This window comes from Pinus tabuliformis, chromosome 2_1, assembly GCF_031772625.1.
Source record: "Pinus tabuliformis cultivar Carrire ecotype Pingquan chromosome 2_1, CPIR1, whole genome shotgun sequence".
Taxonomy (NCBI): Eukaryota; Viridiplantae; Streptophyta; class Pinopsida; order Pinales; family Pinaceae; genus Pinus; species Pinus tabuliformis.
In genome coordinates this window covers 573,736,260-573,756,004 of record NC_142299.1, presented here as the reverse complement: position 1 = coordinate 573,756,004, position 19,745 = coordinate 573,736,260, and the positions used below count along the sequence as shown (strand labels likewise).

The 19,745-nt window shown below is 41.3% G+C and overlaps 1 protein-coding gene across 1 annotated transcript in view; it reads left to right on the top strand.

Annotated features, from left to right (window-relative positions):
• TTN1 (ARM repeat superfamily protein) overlaps positions 1–19,745 on the top strand; it is a 370,146-nt gene that overhangs the window by 182,488 nt on the left and 167,913 nt on the right. The window contains exon 10 of the mRNA XM_089403008.1: positions 16,775–16,973. Within this exon, the coding sequence (XP_089259134.1) occupies positions 16,775–16,973 (199 nt within the window). The remainder of the gene's footprint in view (positions 1–16,774; positions 16,974–19,745) is intronic.

Genomic DNA, 19,745 nt, shown 5'->3' with positions numbered 1-19,745 from the left:
AGCGCCCACCCACGCGCCCGCGTGCCTACCTGCGCGCCCTCGTGCACGACCTCGCCCGCGCCCGCAACTCGAAGGTCTTACAGTCATGGTCTTGGTGTTCGTCAATTGGAATCTCTAGAATAAGAATTTAGTGCGGGTTTTTCTCTCCAAGAGGGAGAGATTTTAGCCTTGGCAGAATGCCTATATCTTGTCTTCTTGTCTCTTTGTTTTTGGTAGCTATTTGCTGAAGTAAGAAATACCCACTCTAATAATGTTAAAGAGAAGATTGTGCTAACAAGCAAATGCTATTTGCTGAAGTAAGAAACACCCACTCTAATAATGTTAAAGAGAAGATTGTGCTAACAAGCAAATTAAAAATGTCTCACAAATCAAGAAGAATTTCATTAACCTCGTGCCCTAGATTCTTCAAAAGTGAGGACACTCTCTAGCAAAATGCCCAAACCTATTGCAATTGAAGCATCTCTCTTTTCTTCCTTCTTTGAATCCCGGCTTGTACCCTTGACCTTCTCTTCTTGGACCAACATTGTTCTTCCTCTTAGCGTTAGCGGAGAAGGCAGTAGGATTGTTTCCATTTGAGGGTTTGTCTCTTTCCATCATCCTTATTTCTTCTTGAGTGCATCTAGCCAATAATTCATCAAATCCTGAAATGCTGTCATTGTTGAGGATGGTAGTGTTAAACACATCCCATTCTCTTGTAAGGCCTCCAAGTGCAATAAGAGTGAGTTCCTTGTCACCAATGACTTCTCCAATAGATAGGAGATCATTCTTGATTTCGGTAATCCTCATGAAGTAGGATTGAATGGATTCTCCTCTATCCATCTTGATGTCTTTCAACTTGTTCTTGAGAAAGAGGACTTGATTTGCATTATTTACTTTGAACATCCCAACCAGCTTGTCATACATCTCCTTAGATGTTTCCAAATCATAAATATAGGCAACCAAAGGCTTGTGAATAGAATCGACAATAATTTTCTTAGTTTTAACCTCAACTTTCTTGTACTTTGTTTGTGCAGCGGCGGATGCATTTGAAGGAGGCTCCACTACTCTTGCTTTGACATAGTCCAATGCATCATTTTCTTCCAATGTCAAATCTAGAGACATCTTCCATGCATGATAGTCGGGTTTTTCCTTAAGCTTGTCCTCGAATTTGAAGTAGGATGTAGTCGTCATTGGGACTAGTTCCATGTTCTTGTCCAACAACTTCCTTTAGTGATTGCTTTTCCTCACTCTTGCTTGGGCTTTGTCTTCACCTGAGCTCCTATACCATGTTAATTTTAGTTAATAATGGTATGTTCTATGCTTTAGCACAATTTACTTCAATGTTCCTTATCAACCCAATGACAATTTCCAATTTCTAGTAGCAATCACATTAACTTAAACACATTGATAGTAAATGCAGATAAAACATAAAAACATGTGCAGAAGACAAGCTAAGACAAGAGGACACAAGATTTGGCAGATGCCAGGGAAAAACCCCAACGTGGGGAAAATCCTTTGATCAAATCTTCTTATTATTATTCAATAGTTCAGCAAAGAAAGAGAGTACCTAGATCAAATTCAGTTGCCCAATACATACTCAAAACAGCCTTGTCAAAATCAGTAGCCAACAACAGTGAACTGCAACCCTAACCAGAAAGTCAACGTTGGTCAAATCAACACCAAAACGTCCTCCAAGTAGCTCGGTCAACAACATTCCATTTCGGCCTTCCAGGAGAGTCAAAGTCAACCCAAAATAGTTCAGTCCAACCTAGTCAAAGGAGAGAGAAACATTGCTATAATTTCTGTGGTCAAATCTGAAGTCAACCTGCCCAAAACACACCTCAGAATCTGTGCCTAGCAACTCGGCGTAGATAAATCAGAATTTTTCCCTGAAGATTGAAGTCAAACTTGGTCAAAAGTGCCCTAGTCTACGCTGGTCTGTTTCTTTGAAATTCGGCCTGCACTTAACCCTGAAATATTCGACCCACTGCTACAAGTGTGAAGAAGAGAGAGAGGCTTCCTAGCTGTACGAACCAATATTTATAATATCGCTGATATATTGACGATATTTGAAAATATCGCGATATTTTCGGTAAAACGATATATTTCCGAGTAAATATCGTGATATTTTCCATTTTGAAAATATTGTGATATTTTGAAAATATCAGCTAAATATCTCCATTTACTGAAAATATCGTCTATGTTTAAAATGTGAAAAATTTGATTTTTTATGTTTGCTGATATTTTCTGACATTTTTGTCGATATTGCCAATAAGATGTTTTCACGACCCTCGCCGATATTTTGCCGATACCGATATTTTCAACATTGGTACGAACCAATCAAGAGAAGAGAGAGAGATGAAATGATGTGATGAGTGATGTCCAAATGAGGAGGGAGTTCACTCCTATTTATACAATTTGTTGAGGATGAGGAGACACATCCATTGGGCTTCTTGAGCCTACATTTCACTGAGGCTGACCTTGACAATTTGTGCATGAGAGAGAATAAATTCAAAATTCCACTTCTGCTTGTTAGAATGAGATGATATTTATATCAAAATTGGATCTCTTGAAAAGAGTAATCCCATGCAATAATCATCTCCATCATATGAGTTGTCCTAAGGGGCAATTTGGCCCTAGTTGCCAATTTTAACAGGTTGGAAACACCTAAAAGGGTTGACCATTAGCCACCCCTACCAAAGGAGAAAGGACCTTTGTGAGGACTTGGTCTTGATGTTGGAAGGTGATCTTCGGTTGAAGTATTAATATGCCTTTAACATTCAAGTTTGGTTCACTTAGATGCATTATTAATTTTATTCTCTGATGGATGGTTGCTTTCACTAGAATCCATGTTGTTTTTGTCAGGTGGGTCACTACAGCCTAGGCTTTGGGCACCCACTCCAGAGGTAGCCAGGCCCTTCAGAGAAGTACATTGGTCTAAGCAAATGCGACGTTGAGAGATTGGAGTCTCCTGATAGCATTAGCAGTTGTGACATGTCCCAAAGGACCTCCAGGACCGAGGATGTTGGTTGACTTTGACCTGATTTTGAGGATTCTTCATGATGGCTCCATTGGACCTACTATGCCCCTAGGCTAGCCTTGATACAACCTAATGGGATGGAGTTGATTTAGAACCCTGATGAGGATGGTTTCCCATTAAGAGACTAGGGAGGGATTGTTGCACCAAAGAAACCCCTAACGCTGGAGAAAGGGAGACCTTATGTGACAGTTGGAGACCCATGGAGACCGCTTGATGGCACCCTAGAGGAGATATTGAGGTGGATTTGAGGGCCATCCTTCAAATTTTGGATTATCCAGGCATCTACACACTTTTAGACACCTTAGCACACTTTGGCATGGCATTTTGAGCCCTAATTGGGCATAACGTCAATAATTTAAGAGGCTACGAATCACACATGTGGGCTACTTCGGCTTGTTTTGTTGTTAGCTAATGGGTTGGATTGTAACCCAAGGTGAATTGTTGTCAAACTTGATTTTAGGGGCTTCATTAGGCTAAAATAGGTGAGCTAAACCTCATATAAGTAGAGGTTACTCACAATTCATTTTCATCATCACTTGTGATCTAATTCGACCTTCTTAGAGAATTCAACCTAGCTGAATTTTGTTTTGTATTTTGTGATGTGATCGACTGGGAATTAATTTGGGCACTTGATTAAGATCTAATCCTGGTCATTGGTGCTCCAACATAGGATTATAAGAAAAAGTCGATGGGTAGATGGAGAAGACACTTGAAAAGTTCGATTTCCTTGGTAGATCGATTTTCCAGAGAGCAACAACAGTTGCTGGAGAGCCAAAGATCGAAGCAGAGACAGTAAGGGGTAGAGACAGTGAGGTTGGAGGAAGTTTTCTGGTTCCAGCGAGTGCATTTGCAGAGAGGCTGGAGTTTCTCCAGGAGGCTGCGAAGTCCTAGCGCAAAAGCCTCAGAAGGCAGTTCGATTTGCTGAAGAGGGCAGATGTTTTCAGTTCCAGAGGTCGGGCAGAGGTTCCATAGTACTGGAGAATTGTTTTCCCAGTCAACAACAGGCAAGATGGCTTGATTAGTAAATGATTTGGGCAACACATGTGGTAGGTAGCATCACGTTGATGCAGAGCCTGCGCTTGCCCAGTTGGACGACTTTCTTTTCAGTAGCAGTCAAGATCCAGGATTGCTCGGAGTGAGGGTAATTTCCATCTAGATATTTTTGTCAGTATTTTCTTTGTAGGATAGCCAGGATATGGCATCCAAATTATACTATGAATTTCTCAATGCTACATAATAATAAAATAACTATGTAAATTTTATGTGTATGCTAGATTTTCTCAATCTCTAGCGCTATTTTCTTCCACAATTTATTTTTGAAAATCACTGTGTGAGTTATTTGATATTTGCTGTCGCAGACAATAGATAAATTGTTAAATAAATTAACAATTAGAAAAATAATTTCTAGTTGCTGTAATAGATGAAATTTTCACATGGTATCACAGCGTGAGTGATCAGTCGGGAAGCTCAGAAGCAGAGGAAAGAATTTCGCTGTTCAGAGGGAGCAACAAGTTGAAATTCTTAGAGGTTGCGCGGTACCTAGACAGATAGGCTGAATTGCTGGGGCAGGAGTTCGATTTTTAGTTGCAGGGCGGCAGAATAATTGATTTCCATGGGATAGTGATTCCAATAATCAGAGGGAGCAACAACTCCTCAAATTTTTGCTGAGCAGATTTCTAGTTGGACGCAGAGGGTTTTACAACAGCAAAATCAGTGTTAGGTGGAAGAGAAATTGCACACAGAAAGAGAGATTTCTCTAAGAGGGTTTCTAGCTCAGAAATCTGATTTTCCCAGTAGCAACTAGCAAAACTGCACATTCTAGGAGGGAGTGCGAGTAGCAGAGCAGCAACCAAGCATAAGAAAAGGGAGTTTCCAAATTAGATCAGAGATGGCCACAACTAGGCTAAGGGACGAAGCAGATTGGTGGGTGTCTCCAACTATGTCATATGGAAGGCAAGGATGCTATTCCTTCTGGATGAATATGGTTTGAAGACCTATGCAGAGAGTGTGGTAGCAGTACCCCAGGATGCTGATCAACAAAAGGAATACATGAATGAAATGGCAAAGGCCAAGAGGTTGATTCCGAGATCATCTCATCTCACATGTGGCAGACAAAGGGACGACCAAGGAGAAGTGAGATGCCTTGTTTGAGCTGTTTCAGAGTTCTTCCGAGCAGCGGAAGTGTATCTCCAAGAGAAGCTGAGGAACACAAGGATGCAGAAGGGTGAGAGCATAGATGCATTTCTCACTCAGAGCCAGGAAGTCCGAGATCAATTGTCCGTTGTTGGGTCAACACCTTAACCCATGGAGCTGGTACAATTGACACTAAACTGTGTTTTAGAGGACTGATAGGTATTTGTCTAGAGTATCTTGGGGAGAGATACCTTGCCAAGGTGGGACAGGATGTGGTTTGATCTGCTGTAGGAAGAGTTGAGGCGAGCTCTATTGAAGAGCACCATTAGTGGCAGCATCAGTAAGGGCGTGAAGAGTGAGGAGGAGATTGTGGCCCTTACATCTAAGGGTCCTAGTTAGGCATAGGGGGAGAAGAAGAAGAATAAGAAGAAGAAGAAGGACCTGTCAAAGGTCAAGTGCTTCAGATGTGGTAAGTTTGGTCGCTACAGTACTCAGTGTTCTCTCAGGAAGAAGGACAAGCAAGAACAGGCAACAACTTCCGCGGAGATTGATAAGTTGTCCTCTCTTCTGGAGGAAGAGTTTGCTATGTTCGTAGATATACCTTCAGGAGTGAGGTGGGGAGATTTGGTGTTGTAGTCCCAAAGAGCTACAAAGATGGGCAGGGTCCTTGAGGAGTCCACCTCCTAGATCATTACCTGACTACGGGGGCCCACAATATTCAGTAGCAATATGGATCAGTGTCAGAGATGCAGTCAAAATTCCAAAGTGACAGTTGCAGACTAGTAGTTGTCAAGTGCTGGGAAGCGTAGTGCAGAGTGTTAAAGTTTCTAAGTCTACCATTTAGAAACCCTCCATGCACTTTATCTGATTTATTCCTACCTACTTGTTCTGTTACTTAACCAGTTATTTACAATGTAAATACTGAATATAAACACTAGTGCATGCTCAACATATTATAGATCAACAACTGAAGGAAACATAAACAATCACACCAAATGACGCCGTTATTTTTGGACAAATGTCCCTGGAAAAACCCAATGTGGGAAAACCGGTGCAATTATCTGAGGGTTTTCTTATTAAGCAATTTCAGAGTACAATCTGGGTGCCAAATCCGGCTTACCCAACAGAGAATTTCCTTGGCAGTAGTACCTCTCAGTCTAAGACAAATGTCTCGGCTGAAACCCCGGATAAACCCTCCGACAGCGCCTCAACTCCAATCTGCCCCAGAAACCCCAGCGTCTGCCTTTTTGGACTGCGTCAGCCCCTCTCTGCCCAGCGTCGTCACCTTGAATGGGTCTGCGTCAGCCTTAGGAAGCCCTGCATCAACCTTAGGAAGCCCTGCATCAGCCTTCTGGCCCTCTGCGTCAGCAACGCTGGCCTCTCTGAGGCTCTGCGCAGCTCTCGGCTACCTCTACGTGGCCCTGCGTGAGCTCTAGCTGCTATTGCGTCACTTTCTCTAGCTCCTGCGTTGATCTCCCGACAGTATCTTTACCTCTCTGTCTCTCTGTACTCAATGCCCCTTAGCTGCAACTCCGATCAATAATTCTATCTCTCTTAGCAAACCCCGCTCTAGAGAATAGAATGACTGATCACACTGGTGTATTCTCCAAGTGACCCTCAAGCCTCGTCTAATACTTTCCTCGTTGACATATCAACGACCGAGATTAAGTCCCTAATCAACAACTAAGATTAGATATGGCTTGATCTATGTCTTTTGGACCATTCTAACACAGTTTCATATTAATTCACATTAATATTTTAATTGTTCTAAGTTTAGACATAGGGACTCCATTAAAATTATTAATTATTTTAATATCCCTTGAACTGTTTAGAATCTACCCAAACCCTTTCTGGGTATTGGAGATCTCATGTGCCCCAACCTCTCCACCAAATTTCATGGCTAGATCACATCCGATGCTACCCCAAATCAACAGTCCCTCTTAGTGAGGAGTGTGCTCTAGTAATACTCCTCACTGAGTATCACCTTGATCATCCGACATTGGTCCCTGTGCTGATGCTAGGTCTGCTGCCCACCATCCTCTGCACTGTTGTATCCTCTACTGCTGCTCATGGTTCTGCCACTGCCACTGCTGCATCTGTACGACAACTCCCTCTGCATTCGTGCTGTTGCTGGTCCTTTCTCCCAGCACTGCATCTGCATTGCACCTCCTCTCATCATGATGCATCGTGTTGCCCACTGCTGCACTGCAACTCAGTTACTGATCTCCTAACTTTGACCTCTCTGTTGGTCTAGAGACCCTCCTGATGCTGAAGCTCCCTTTGTCGCTGACAAGTGCTCCCTCTTTGATCTCTGCGCTGCTGCAACAACTCCCTACATCTCGCACCGTTGCACACCTCTCTATGCCATCCTGCACTGGTGCAACACTCCTATGCCTCTCGCACTGCTGCAGCCTGCTAGCCTCGCGCTGTCCCAGGACACCTGCACTGTAGCTCTCTCTGCTGCTTCATCTGCATCTGTCTCTACCCACATCAGCCAGTCTTGATACTTCTCTTCAGGGCTCCAGTAGCAAGGTCTAATCCAAGAGGCTGGGTACCTCAAGGATCCCGCTGCTCATCGTCTGTAGTCCGCCTGACTACAACTCGATGTCTTCCCACTTCCACTCAAGTGGTGTGTCTGCACTTATGGCACAGTCATCGTCTGTCAACACTTCCTTCTCTGCCCTTGCTGGCACTGCCTTAGTCTCAGAAGACTCTCCCTTACTCTTTTTCCTTGGACACTGGGTCGCATAATGACCCAGCGTCCCACAGTGGAAGCACGTGATCTTGGAGAGATCCTTCTTCTTCCGCTTTCCCTGCTTTCCCTCAGATGCTAGGGCAACATCTTCCTCCTCCTGCTTGACTTTGATCCCCTTACTGCTGCTACCCATCTTTGAATGCCGTCTGATCTCTTCTTGGTGAAGAGCAGTGCACATATCGTCCCAAGGTTGAAGTGTCCCTCTACCCAGTATACTCTGGATAAATACCTCCCAGTCTTCTGAGACAGCATTCAGGGTTGTTCTCACCATCAATTCTTGATCCGGCATTGCTTCTATAGCAGTCAACTGATCTCGGATCTCATTCAGTCCTCTGAGGAAGGTGTCAATCTGATACGACCTCAACTAATTCTCTAGTAACATTCTTCTTTGCACAGAAGTATGTTGGTACAATTTCTTGAGAGCCTCCCACATCTCATATGCCGTTTCCTTCTCGGCAATGTGTGGTACTACATGATCCTTGACCTCGTCAAGGATGATGCTTTTGGCCCTCGCCATTGCCTCCTCGTACTTGTCGTTATCATTTGGGTCGACTGGGATAGCTATAACCTTAAAGGTGAAGTTCTTGACACGATTTTTGTCAAGTACGGATAAGATTCTGGCCTTCCAGACTGCGAAGTTCGACGCTCCGTCCAGTCTGTCCTGGTCTCTTACTCCGTGTAGTGCCATGATGCTCTTCTACTTCCCTCCTGGAAGTTCTCGATCTGACTCCCTCTGAGTCTCGATTTCCCTCTTGGAAATCCTTTTGCCGATGTCGAGATGCCCCCTACTTTGATCGTCTGTGCAATCGCACCACTGATCCGGGTTTCTCGGCTAGAAACCTTCGGTAGCAACTCCGTCCTCTTGGCCTTGCCCTGTTAGGTACTGTTCTGACTACAGTACCTCACGAGCTCCACGCTACAATGTTCGCACAACCTTCTAAACCCCAACAACTTGAAGGTGAGAGCTCCTAGGCTCTGCACAATCCTGGCACCAACAACCCGACCTCCTCAGCCAACTGTGTCAGGTTTCCTAGCTTTTGCGTGGCTTTGCGTGGGGTTCCCTTTACCTTCCTTAGCCTCTGCGCTGTCTCTTCCTAGCTCACCCTTGATGACGTAGGCACTGCGTCACGCTTCCCTTGTTGCTGCTCTACTAGAAACAACTTTTGTCACCTCGAGACAACTGTTTTCTGTTGCTATTGCTCTGCTCGGCTGATGTCCTCAGTCCTCCTATGATTTGCAATCATGCTCTGATACCATGTTGAAGTTTCTAAGTTTACCAGTTAGAAACCCTCCATGCAATTTATCTGATTTATTCCTACCTACTTATTTTGTTACTTAACAAGTTATTTACAATGTAAATACTGAAAATAAACACTAGTGCATGCTCAACATATTACAGATCAACAACTGAAGGAAACAGAAACAATCACACCAAATGACACTATTATTTTTTGACAAATGTCCCCGGAAAAACCCAATGTGGGAAAACCGGTGCAACTATTTGAGTGTTTTCTTATTAAGCAATTTTTAGAGTACAATCTGGGTGCCAAATCTGGTTTACCCAACAGAGAATTTCCTTGGTAGTAGTACCTCTCAGTCTGAGACAAATGTCCCGGCTGAAACCCAGAGAAACCCTCTGGCAGCTCCTCAGCTCCAATCTACCCCAGAAACCCTAGTGTCTACCTTTCTGGACTGCGTCAGCCCCTCTGCCTAGCGCTGGCCTTGCATCACCCTAAATGGGTCTGCGTTAGCCTTAGGAAGCCCTGCATCAGCCTTCTGGCCCTCTGTGTCAGCAACACTGGCCTCTCTGAGGCTCTGCGCAGCTCTTGGCCGCCTCTTTGTGGCCATGTGTGAGCTCTAGCTGCTACTGTGTCACTCTCTCTGGCTCCTGTTCCGGCACTATCTTTGCCGCTCTGTCTCTCTGTACTCAATGCCCCTCAGCTGCAACTCCGATCATTGATTCTATCTCTCTTAGCAAACACCGCTCTAGAGAATGGAATGACTGATCACTCTGGTGTATTCTCCAAGTGACCCTCAAGCCTCCTCTTATACTTTTCTCGTTGACATATCAATGGCCGAGATTGAGTCCCTAATCAACAACTAAGATTAGATCTGGCTTGATCCATGTCTTTTGGACCATTCTAACAAAGTTTCATATTAATTCACATTAATATTTTAATTTCCCTAATTTTAGACTTAGGGACTCCATTAAAAATATTAATTATTTTAATATCTCTTGAATTGTTTAGAATTTGCCCAAACGCTTTCTGGGTATTGGAGATCTCATGTGCCCCAACCTCTCCACCAAATTTCGTGGCTAGAGCACATCTGATGCTACCGCAAATCAACATAGAGTTGGTAGCAGTGCAGAGTGGCACATTGTAGAGTCAACAACAACGCAAATTCTTCAGTGACTGTGCAAAGGCTAGTAGTAGTCAAGACTCGGGAGATCGATTCATCACACTGAGCACATTTGATTAAGTATTTCAATGCTTCTCAGTTGTAGTTGCAACAACAACAAATGAGAGAGAGTTGCAGTGTAGACGTACTGTTGGCAGCAGTATAGTAGGGTCAGCAGAAGCACAGATGCAACATCAGAGTTGTGTAGTGGTTGGTGGGCAGTATGGGCAGACATAAGCAGCGTGACAGGGGATGATACAGAGACAGAGTGTTGTAGCAGGGTGTGTCGCATTAGAACATCGTCCTCGCTAAGAGGAAGTGTTAGTTTTTGTAGCATCGAATGTGTTCTAGTCACGAAACTTGGTGGAGAGGCTAGAATACATGAGATCTCCATAACCCAGAAATTGTTTCTGGAAATTCCACCTAGAGATGACTTAATTAGATTATTAACCGATTTTTAAATATTTAGGGAATATGGTTAGTTAATCAGAATTAATTAAGTCAATGTGAGAACTCTCAAGAAACTCACACGGATCAATTGGGAATTAATCTGGGCCCTTGATTAAGATCTAATCTTGGTCGTTGTGCTCCAACAGAGGATTATAAAAAGAAGTCGATGGGTAAATGGAGAAGACACTTGAGAAGTTCAGTTTTCTTGGCAGATTGATTTTCTAGAGAGCAACGATAGTTGCCGGAGAGCCAGAGATCGAAGTAGAGACAATGAGGGGTGGGGACAGTGAGGCTAGAGGAAGTTTTCCAGTTCCAGCGAGTGCATTTGTGGAGAGGCCGAAGTTTTTCCAGGAGGCTGCGCAGTCCTAGCGCAGAAGCCTCAGAAGGAAGTCCAGTTTGCTGAAGAGGGCAAACGTTTTCAGTCTAGAGGCCGAGCAAAGGTTCCAATGTGTCGGAGAAGCATTTTCCTTGTCAGCAACATGCAAGATGACTTGATTAGCAGAGGATTCAAACAACATATGTGGCAGGCAGCTTCAGGTTGACCCAGAGCTTGCGTAGGCCTAGTTTGATGACTTGCTTTTCAGTAGCAGTCAAGAGTCGAGATTGGTTAGAGTTAGGGTAATTTCATTCTAGATATTTTTGCTAGTATTTTATTTTGCAGGATAGCTAGGATTTCGCATCCAAATTGTACTCTGAATTTCTCACTGCTGCATAATAATAAAACCATTAGCTGTTGCACCAATTTTCCCAAATTGGGTTTTTTTGGGGACATTTGTCGAAAAAGAACTGTGTAAATTTTATGTGTGTATACTAGATTTTCTTAGTTTCCAACACTATTTTCTTCCACATTTTATTTGTGGAAACCACACTGTGAGTTATTTGATATTTACCGTAGCAGAGAGTAGATAAATTGTTAAATAAATTAACAATTAGAAAAATAATTTCCAGTTGCTGTGATAGATGAAATTTTCTCATGATTCATGCATTCTATCTTGCAAGTGTACCTTGTATTTTATAAATCTTTGTATTTTGTGGCTATTGTATGGAATGGTTAATTATCTCGGGTTTCTATGTGCTAGTTATTGTTGAAAATTATTCTATGGAATCTTAGTGGTAGTATTACATGCATTATCCCCTTATAGAATTTGTATGACAATCCCATTGGTGAATCTTTCAACTAGCTATCCCCATTGACTTTGCTCCCTTACAAAAATGATAGCTAGGGTTTGAAACCTAGGAATTCATATTTCCCTTACTCCTTGCTAAGGATTAGTTGTCTTCTCCTAAGTCAATTATCCTATAGACTCCATCACCCTAGTTCGAGGCATTGGCCTTGCTCATTTTGTTGATCACACCCAAATTTACCTCCAAAAAACACATTTTTCTTCTCGAAAACCTAATTTAGGCCTCTTATTGAAAGCTGTTAGCTAGGGTTATAACATCACTTTCAACTAGGGTTGATCATGTTTCTCTATGAAGGGATTCAACACTTGGTTATGAGGTATTTGCTTCATAATCAACCTTTTACTGTGGCTAAGCTCTTGATTTTAGGGGTGATGCCTTTTGCCCTAGGTAAATTGTGTCCTAGAAAAGCCCTAGTTTTCTCTAGGCTTCAAGTTTAGGCTTATTGAAGGCTTTTTGTGCCATAAGTTGATCATATTCATCTTTTATAAGCCTTTTCTTGGCCTTGTGACCCTAGATAAGCCTATTTACATTGATTATTCTATAACCCTAAGTCACATTGTGCCGTAAACTAGGCCTTTCGGATAATGTGCATTGCATTAATTGAGCTAGTTGAGCTTTGTTCCTAAGAAGAGCATTCCTCCTAGGTCTATCTTGTCACGTTTATCCCTTTAGGTGACCTAATATAGGGAAGCCTCCCCTGTGGTGAAAGTCCACTAAAGAGCAAGAGGTGGTTGTGGTGACAATGGGCTACACCTTATATTGTTGTCCCTGGGTCTAGTTCTTGTCTTGTGAGCTACCCTCACAAGACCCGCTAGATTTTAAGGCAACAAGAGGTTTTCATGCATGTTTGGAGACTCCATGCATCACGTACAATGTAAAATATGTTGCATGCAATGTAAGTGTTATTTTCCACCTTTGCCCATGCATTACTATGTCCATATCCCCCTTTGAATATTGAATTTTACATAAAATATCTTCCTGTTGCCAAAAACTCGGCAAGGCATGTCAAATATACATCATGTTGATCATTTTGAGCCCTTTGTTGAAACTTGGACCCATGAGCCTTGTGCATTGGGTGCTGTGAAATGCCTTGAGAAATGTGGATTTTGCTGTGTAATGCTCCCAATTAAATTAATTTTGCTAAGATGAATTTCTATTTTTGCAGTTGGGTGTTCGGAAATATTTTGGCATGTAAACTTAGGAAAAGTGGGTGGAGGGAGTCCCCACTTAATTTTTTGAGAGATGGAGGCCGCCAACATTAGAGAAAGTAGGATGGTGGGGGTCACCCCAAAAGGGGAATTCGAACCCCTTAGGAAAATCGGGCTAGGGAGAAGGAGGTTGAATTGGTGGGACCCATAAGGAAAGAAAGGGGGTAGGCAAGATAAATAGAAGGATGAGGCATCATTTTGAGGGCTTTTGACAAATTGAATTTCTGATTTAGAGTACTCTTGAGCTGTTTAGCCAAGACTACCAGTGTTGCTTAGCACAAGGAGATTTCTTCGGTGGACTTAGAGTGCCACCCTAGGAGAGAATTTCAATGTTTAATGGAGAGGAGACTGCTAGAGTTTGTGTGTCATTTCTAGCTGTAACTCAGCCAGTTCGAATCTCCAGGAGGACGCAGGGCCAGAAGTTCGTACCACTGATTTGAGGAGTTTCCAAGGGAGTTTCAACTAGAGAAATTAGGAGAAAATTTCGTGAGGGTGGACGAGAATTTGTGGTAATTTGCAGAGGTGGAGTCTACAACTACAAAGAGAACCCAAATTCATCCTCTAGGGCCTGCGCAGTAGTTTTCTGGGCAAAATTTGTGGGCTAGATTTGCAGTAAGGAGGAGCTAGTGGAGCTGGGGTTTTGGGCCTAAATTTCCAAGGAAGCATTTTTGAATTTTCCCAGCCATTTGGAGGGAGGAAACAAGGGTAAATCAGTAGTTACTCTTTAGGGGGGACGCAGAACCAGTGGAGGAGGGCGTAGCACCAATTTTAAGTAATTCTGGGAGGTTAGAATTAGCCCAAAATAGTTATCGGTTAGGGGTCAAGGAGTCTGCTCCTAATTTTGCAGAATTTTTGGAGGAGTTTTGGTGCCCAAAAACAATAGGATTATTTGGCAGTTAGTTGGGAGTAGGCTTAAATTTTGGGTCCAAGGTGGTCGGTAAAATTTGCCCAAACACTTCTTGGGTTTGTGGTGGAGAGTTCAAGATTAATTTGGCAAAATTTTCTGAGCACTTTTGGAGGCTTAAACAAGGGTTTCTTCGAGCCAGTAGTTGCAGAAATTCTATGGCCAACACAATACATTGAGGAGAAGTCTTTCCTATGCATCCAGGCAACATTTTTCTCACCTGAGATTGTCTAGCTTGCTTTGGCAAGCCCAGGTGCACACATTCCATGCATTGTACGCTCATTTTGATAATAAAATGGCTCAACTTGGTGCAATTCCGGTGCAATTTTATGGGTGTTTAATTGTTGTCTGAATTTCTTTGTGTTGCATATGTATTTTGCTTAATATCGCTGTTAATTTTCCATTTGGAACATTACATGCTGTGAACTATGAGATTGCCATGTGGACAATTGAATATACTATATCAAAGCCAAAGAGATGCATATTGACTCAATGACACATGACCATGTGGGAAATACAATGTGGTTAAGGATGGGTTGGACAAGCCCTAGATGGTGCAATCACCCCCACAAAACTAATGGCTCACATAAACCATGTATCCCAATAGATCCATATCAAGGCTTCCAATCCTATCCAGGATGAAAGGAATTGTGGGGACTAAAGGGACCAGGCATGGTTTCCCATAAGAGGCCTAGGATACCATATACATAATCATCACATGGCCTACAGAGCTGTGGGTGTTGCATCTCATTGGTCTTATAATAATATTGTGTTCAAAAAATATAGGGTACCTCTTGGGAGGTAACAGGCCACTAGGTGTTTTGTCTTTTGTCTTAGTGGGATGCACCATCCACCCCACTAAATTTTGTCTTGTCTCTCTAGTGGGTGGTTGTTGCAAATGATTTGTCTTATGTACATCCAATTGCACTAGTGACAAGATATTTGGGTTAGTTGTTGGATCACTTTGTAGTGGGTGAGGTCATGGGGGATGTTTTCATCCTCACAACCAATGAATAGATGCAAGCTCGAGCTCAATCAAATTATAGAAATATGTCATTTTGCTATATTCATTTAAAGAGAAGTTTTAATGATTGCTGTTACAAAATTCTAGTTTGCTGTTTTTAATTTCTTGAAGGGTTTTACTCACATCTACCACCTGTTACTCGGGCAGATTGATCCCTATTAAAATTGGCAACTAGGGCCAAACTCCACATGGGTAATCTTATTTATGGCAGCTGATATCTTTCTTGGATTCCTCTCTCCGAGAGGTGTAGGATTGATCTAGAGATCATCCGATTCTGACATGTCAAAATGAGGTTATGAATTTGTTTTGATTATGGTTAAATTGTCAAGGTCGGCCAGCAAACTTATGTAGGCTCAAAAGTCCAACAATCATGTCTATTCATCCTCAACGTTGCATATAAATAGAAGGTGATTTAGCCTCATTTGGACACACTTATCTTCACACCTCTCTCTCTCTCCTCATTGATTGGGTACAAATTTCTGGGCCTCTCTCCACATGTCCAAAATTGCAGGAGAGAGAAATTTTAGGAGGCTGAAATTTCAGGAGACCAAATTTCTGGACAGTTTGACCAAGCGTTGACCACCTTTGACTGCGTTTTTTTGAGCGCTATCTCTATTTGGGCAGGCCGCATTTCGGGGCACAGAAATCAAGGCTAAATGTTGACTGTTGACTATCATTGACTGCAGCTAGGGCTGATTGCAGATGGGCTGTTTGACCAGACTTTGACTGAGCTGAATTTGACTGTTTTGAGGGCTGTTTTATCTTGCTGTTTGGAAGATGAAGTTGACTGAAGTTGACCGATTTGTTGAGGGTTAAATCTGCCCTGTTGACCAATGTTGACTTTTCTGGTTAGGGCGCTGTTGCTGCTGTTATAAATTATCAGATTTGTAAATTGTACTCTCTCTCTGCTGAACTATTGACGACTAAAGAAGATTTAATCAAGGGTTTCCCCACATTGGGGTTTGTCCCTGGCTGGTGCCACATCTTGTGTCCTCTTGTCTTGGCTTGTCTTCTATTGTTTATGTTTATGTTCTATTTGCATTTTACTATCATGTTGATGTTGCTAATTTGAATATTGATACTGGGCTAATAAAGAAATTGAAGTAAAATTGCTCTAAAGCATAGAACATACCATTGTTGCCTAAAATTAACAATCCCAAATTAAGTTATGCCGTGGCTGTACTCTTGATCTAAACTTCTACAGTATTTTTTTTGAATCAGAAAAGTTTTGATGAGTGTTTTGTAAGAATTTTGTGTTCAGTAGCGAGCTGTGGTTTAAATCATTAAGTTCAGATCAGGATATCATAGGTTGAATTCTTTTAACGACTTTATAGGCTGACACAACATGACCTTTTTTGTTTAGCTATGCTATTAGTTATCCATGTGGTTGGCTGAACATTATTTATAGATTGCAAACCTGGGAATTTGGAAGACTTTTTTTTTGTTGGCTAGATTTATTATACTTTCTTGTAGGATTACAGCTTCAGTCTGTTACATGAATAGGTTTTCAGCCTATTTTAACAATTTAATTTCTAAGCTTTAGTATCTTTGCTTACATATGCTCTTCTTTTGCTTATTTTATACAGGTTTTGAAGAAAAACTAGGATATAAAGACAGGAAAATGTTTTTGTGCCTGTAAATAAGATGTTTCCACATTTTGATTGAGATTTTGGAGGTGTTTTTTTTGTGTTTCTAGGATAGGGGTTTGCGCGAATTGGCAGCAGTTTCACTTGCTTCTTTGGTGAAATATGATGTAGCGTACTTTGGGGATGCAGTTTTGGACAAGCTTATACCCTGGACACTTTCAGCTGACTTGAATCTACGCCATGGAGCTACCTTGGCTATTGCAGAGGTTGTTCTGGCACTGCATCAATATGATCATATATTTACTTTAGGTAAATTATTTACCTGTCATAAGGTGTTAAAAAATATACAGCCAACCTGAGATTATTTAGATAGAGTATGTGCATTTTCAACTATAAAACATTTCTTTCTCTTTTGTTCATCATGATAAAAATGATTTGTAGATAGGGCATAGGACTATGATATGTTGTTCAGTAGGAATGTGGGCTGTGTATGATCTGGAACAGGACAACCCTTTTCGTAGATAGTGAGAGTAGGCTCACGAAGAGATTAAGAACATGAACATGTTTACTTATGTACTTTGTAAGTGTGGGATGAAATCTGGTAAAGTTGGTTTGTATAAAGCAGCTATTGAAATGTGCCAATATAGTGAATGGGCTTATCATATGTCAGCTAGCAAGTTCCATATTTCATGACTTATGTCTGTACTTTGGGATTTGTCTGTTTGAACTAGAGAAGTCATTCAACATTGGCTTTTGAGATCTGTAGACAACAAATAGAATATACTGGTTTAGAATGTAAATTATTAACATGATAATTGCCTTTGATGAAAATTGTCAATTTCTAGGTGAAGGGTTCCCAGAAAGTCTAAAGCTGCAAGCATAAAACAACTGTTTTGTAGTGGGTTTAATAAATGATAAAGAACAAATAATGATTCATTGTAATTGAGTTCAAAACCAACGGCCATAAATTTTATTGTTGTACATAACAACTATTCCACTTGTCCCCACGCCCACACCCCCCACTCGGTACCAGCTTTGTTTTTGTATAGAAAACTAGAAATGTGGCTGAAACATGTTTCAGCATGTGTACGATATGTTCCAGCATCCATACAACGTGTTTGACTCTGTACGATGCATTTTTAAACACTGTTTTGGGCTCAGGACCCACAAACAGTGATTTTTATTGATTAATAAATATTGTTTTTAGTAATTGGATATTAATATACTTCATTGGGACCTGTATGAATAATTTTTTTTTTCTTTTAAAAGAGGAAATACATCTACCAATCCATATTCCTCTGTTATATGTGCGTCATTTTTGATTTTCTACGATGAATATGAAGATGAGGATGATGACTATTGGTCTTTAGTCTATACTAGCTTATAGCTGAAGTTCATGTTTTATTTTTATGTTCACTGTTCGTAGTTCATACATCCAGTGCTGTAGCTTCAAGGCTTATATATAATGGCTACTTTTGGATATATAGCCTTATTTATAAATAATGAAGGCTGTTTTTGGAGTTTATTGCTTGCATTATGTATTACTTGTCCTATGTCTCTTTATTTTTCTCATGTACATGTTCTTGAGCCTTGGTACTGTTGAAGAATGTAACTAGGTTCAGTCTTCATAAATGTATGAGTCATTATGTAATGTACTTGTAAAAAGAATACAGATTTTATTATTATTATTGTATCAATGACTTATTAAAGCATGGGTTTCATGCTTGGGTCATCATTATATTAGTCAAAGTCCCCATTGTGGATTCCTAGGATTAATATTGAGTCAATGGAGTCATTGTACAATTAAAGAGACCCTTCTTGGGCTTTGGAAACATGTAAAAAGGTTTATATGATTTATGTAACCTCCACACCAAGTCGGCCTAATGGAGATCAAGTTGGCCTAAAGGACACCTATTCTAACTCACCTGGAGCCTATGAAAGGAAGGAGATCGAATTCATTTGGAGCATCTCATCTCAAGCTAGTTCGATATCTCTCTAGAAGCCAGAAAAAGTGCGAAGTGGATCAAGGAAGCCAAAAGTAGTGTGAGTTGGGTCAATGTCAAAGAGAAGGAGGAAATCAAAGTTTTGGTGCTACTCTTCTCTCTTTCGTGCCCTAGTTTGGGAGATCGAATTCTTCCAGGTGATGCTGCTGTCTGATGCCGTAAGTTGTTGTATAGTCGATGTTGCTAGGGTGGAAGTGTTGCTGCAAAGGGGTCGAAGATCTGGAAGGGCTGACTTGGTGTGGAGGGAAGGTTTGGTCTATGTCTAGGTTGAAAAATCTCTAAGAAAACTATTGAAGAAAGAGAATTTTTGACTGGGTTTTCCCCTCGAGGGGGGGTTTTGCCCTGGCATAGTGCCTGCATCTTGTGTCTTGTGTTTTTGTGATCTTCATACACACATAATATGGTAATTTCTTGTTGAAAGATAAGATAATAAAGAAGTAAAAGAAGCCAACATAACTCACAAGTAATTATCAAGAAAGAGGAATCAAACCCTAATCTACTTGCATTTCTCAACATGGTATTGGATCTAAGGCCATGATCAAAGGTAGTTTGAAGATCACTTATACATCTTTGAAGTATTCTCAGTGAAAGGTTCTGTTTGCATTGAAGATCATGTCAGTTAGATCATGATCCCAAGGACATTTCTGGGCTAATGGAATTAAGATTATGAGATATCTTGAAAGGCTGGGTAGCAATTTACAGCTAGTTCAATCTTTATTCACCATATTAAAGACACCTTGAAGTAGAAGGCGGATTTCGGTAATACCTTAAGGAGACATGGTCGGATCATTTTTAGAAAATGGGAATGTAAAATCTCGCACGACTTCAGAGAAGACTTTTGATGGACTTAAGTAACAAGGTTTTGATATTCTACAGTGAAATGATGATGTTTTGTTTGGGATTTTGGTATGGTTATGGAAACAATAACTGTTGATTTCTAGTAGCATCGGATGTGCTCTAAGTCTCAAATTTTGCAGGGAGGCTTAGGCACATGTATTCCAAAGAACACGGAAAGCGTTTTGGGAAATTCCACCTGGAGACAGTGTTATTAAAATAATTAATTATTTTTAATGGGACC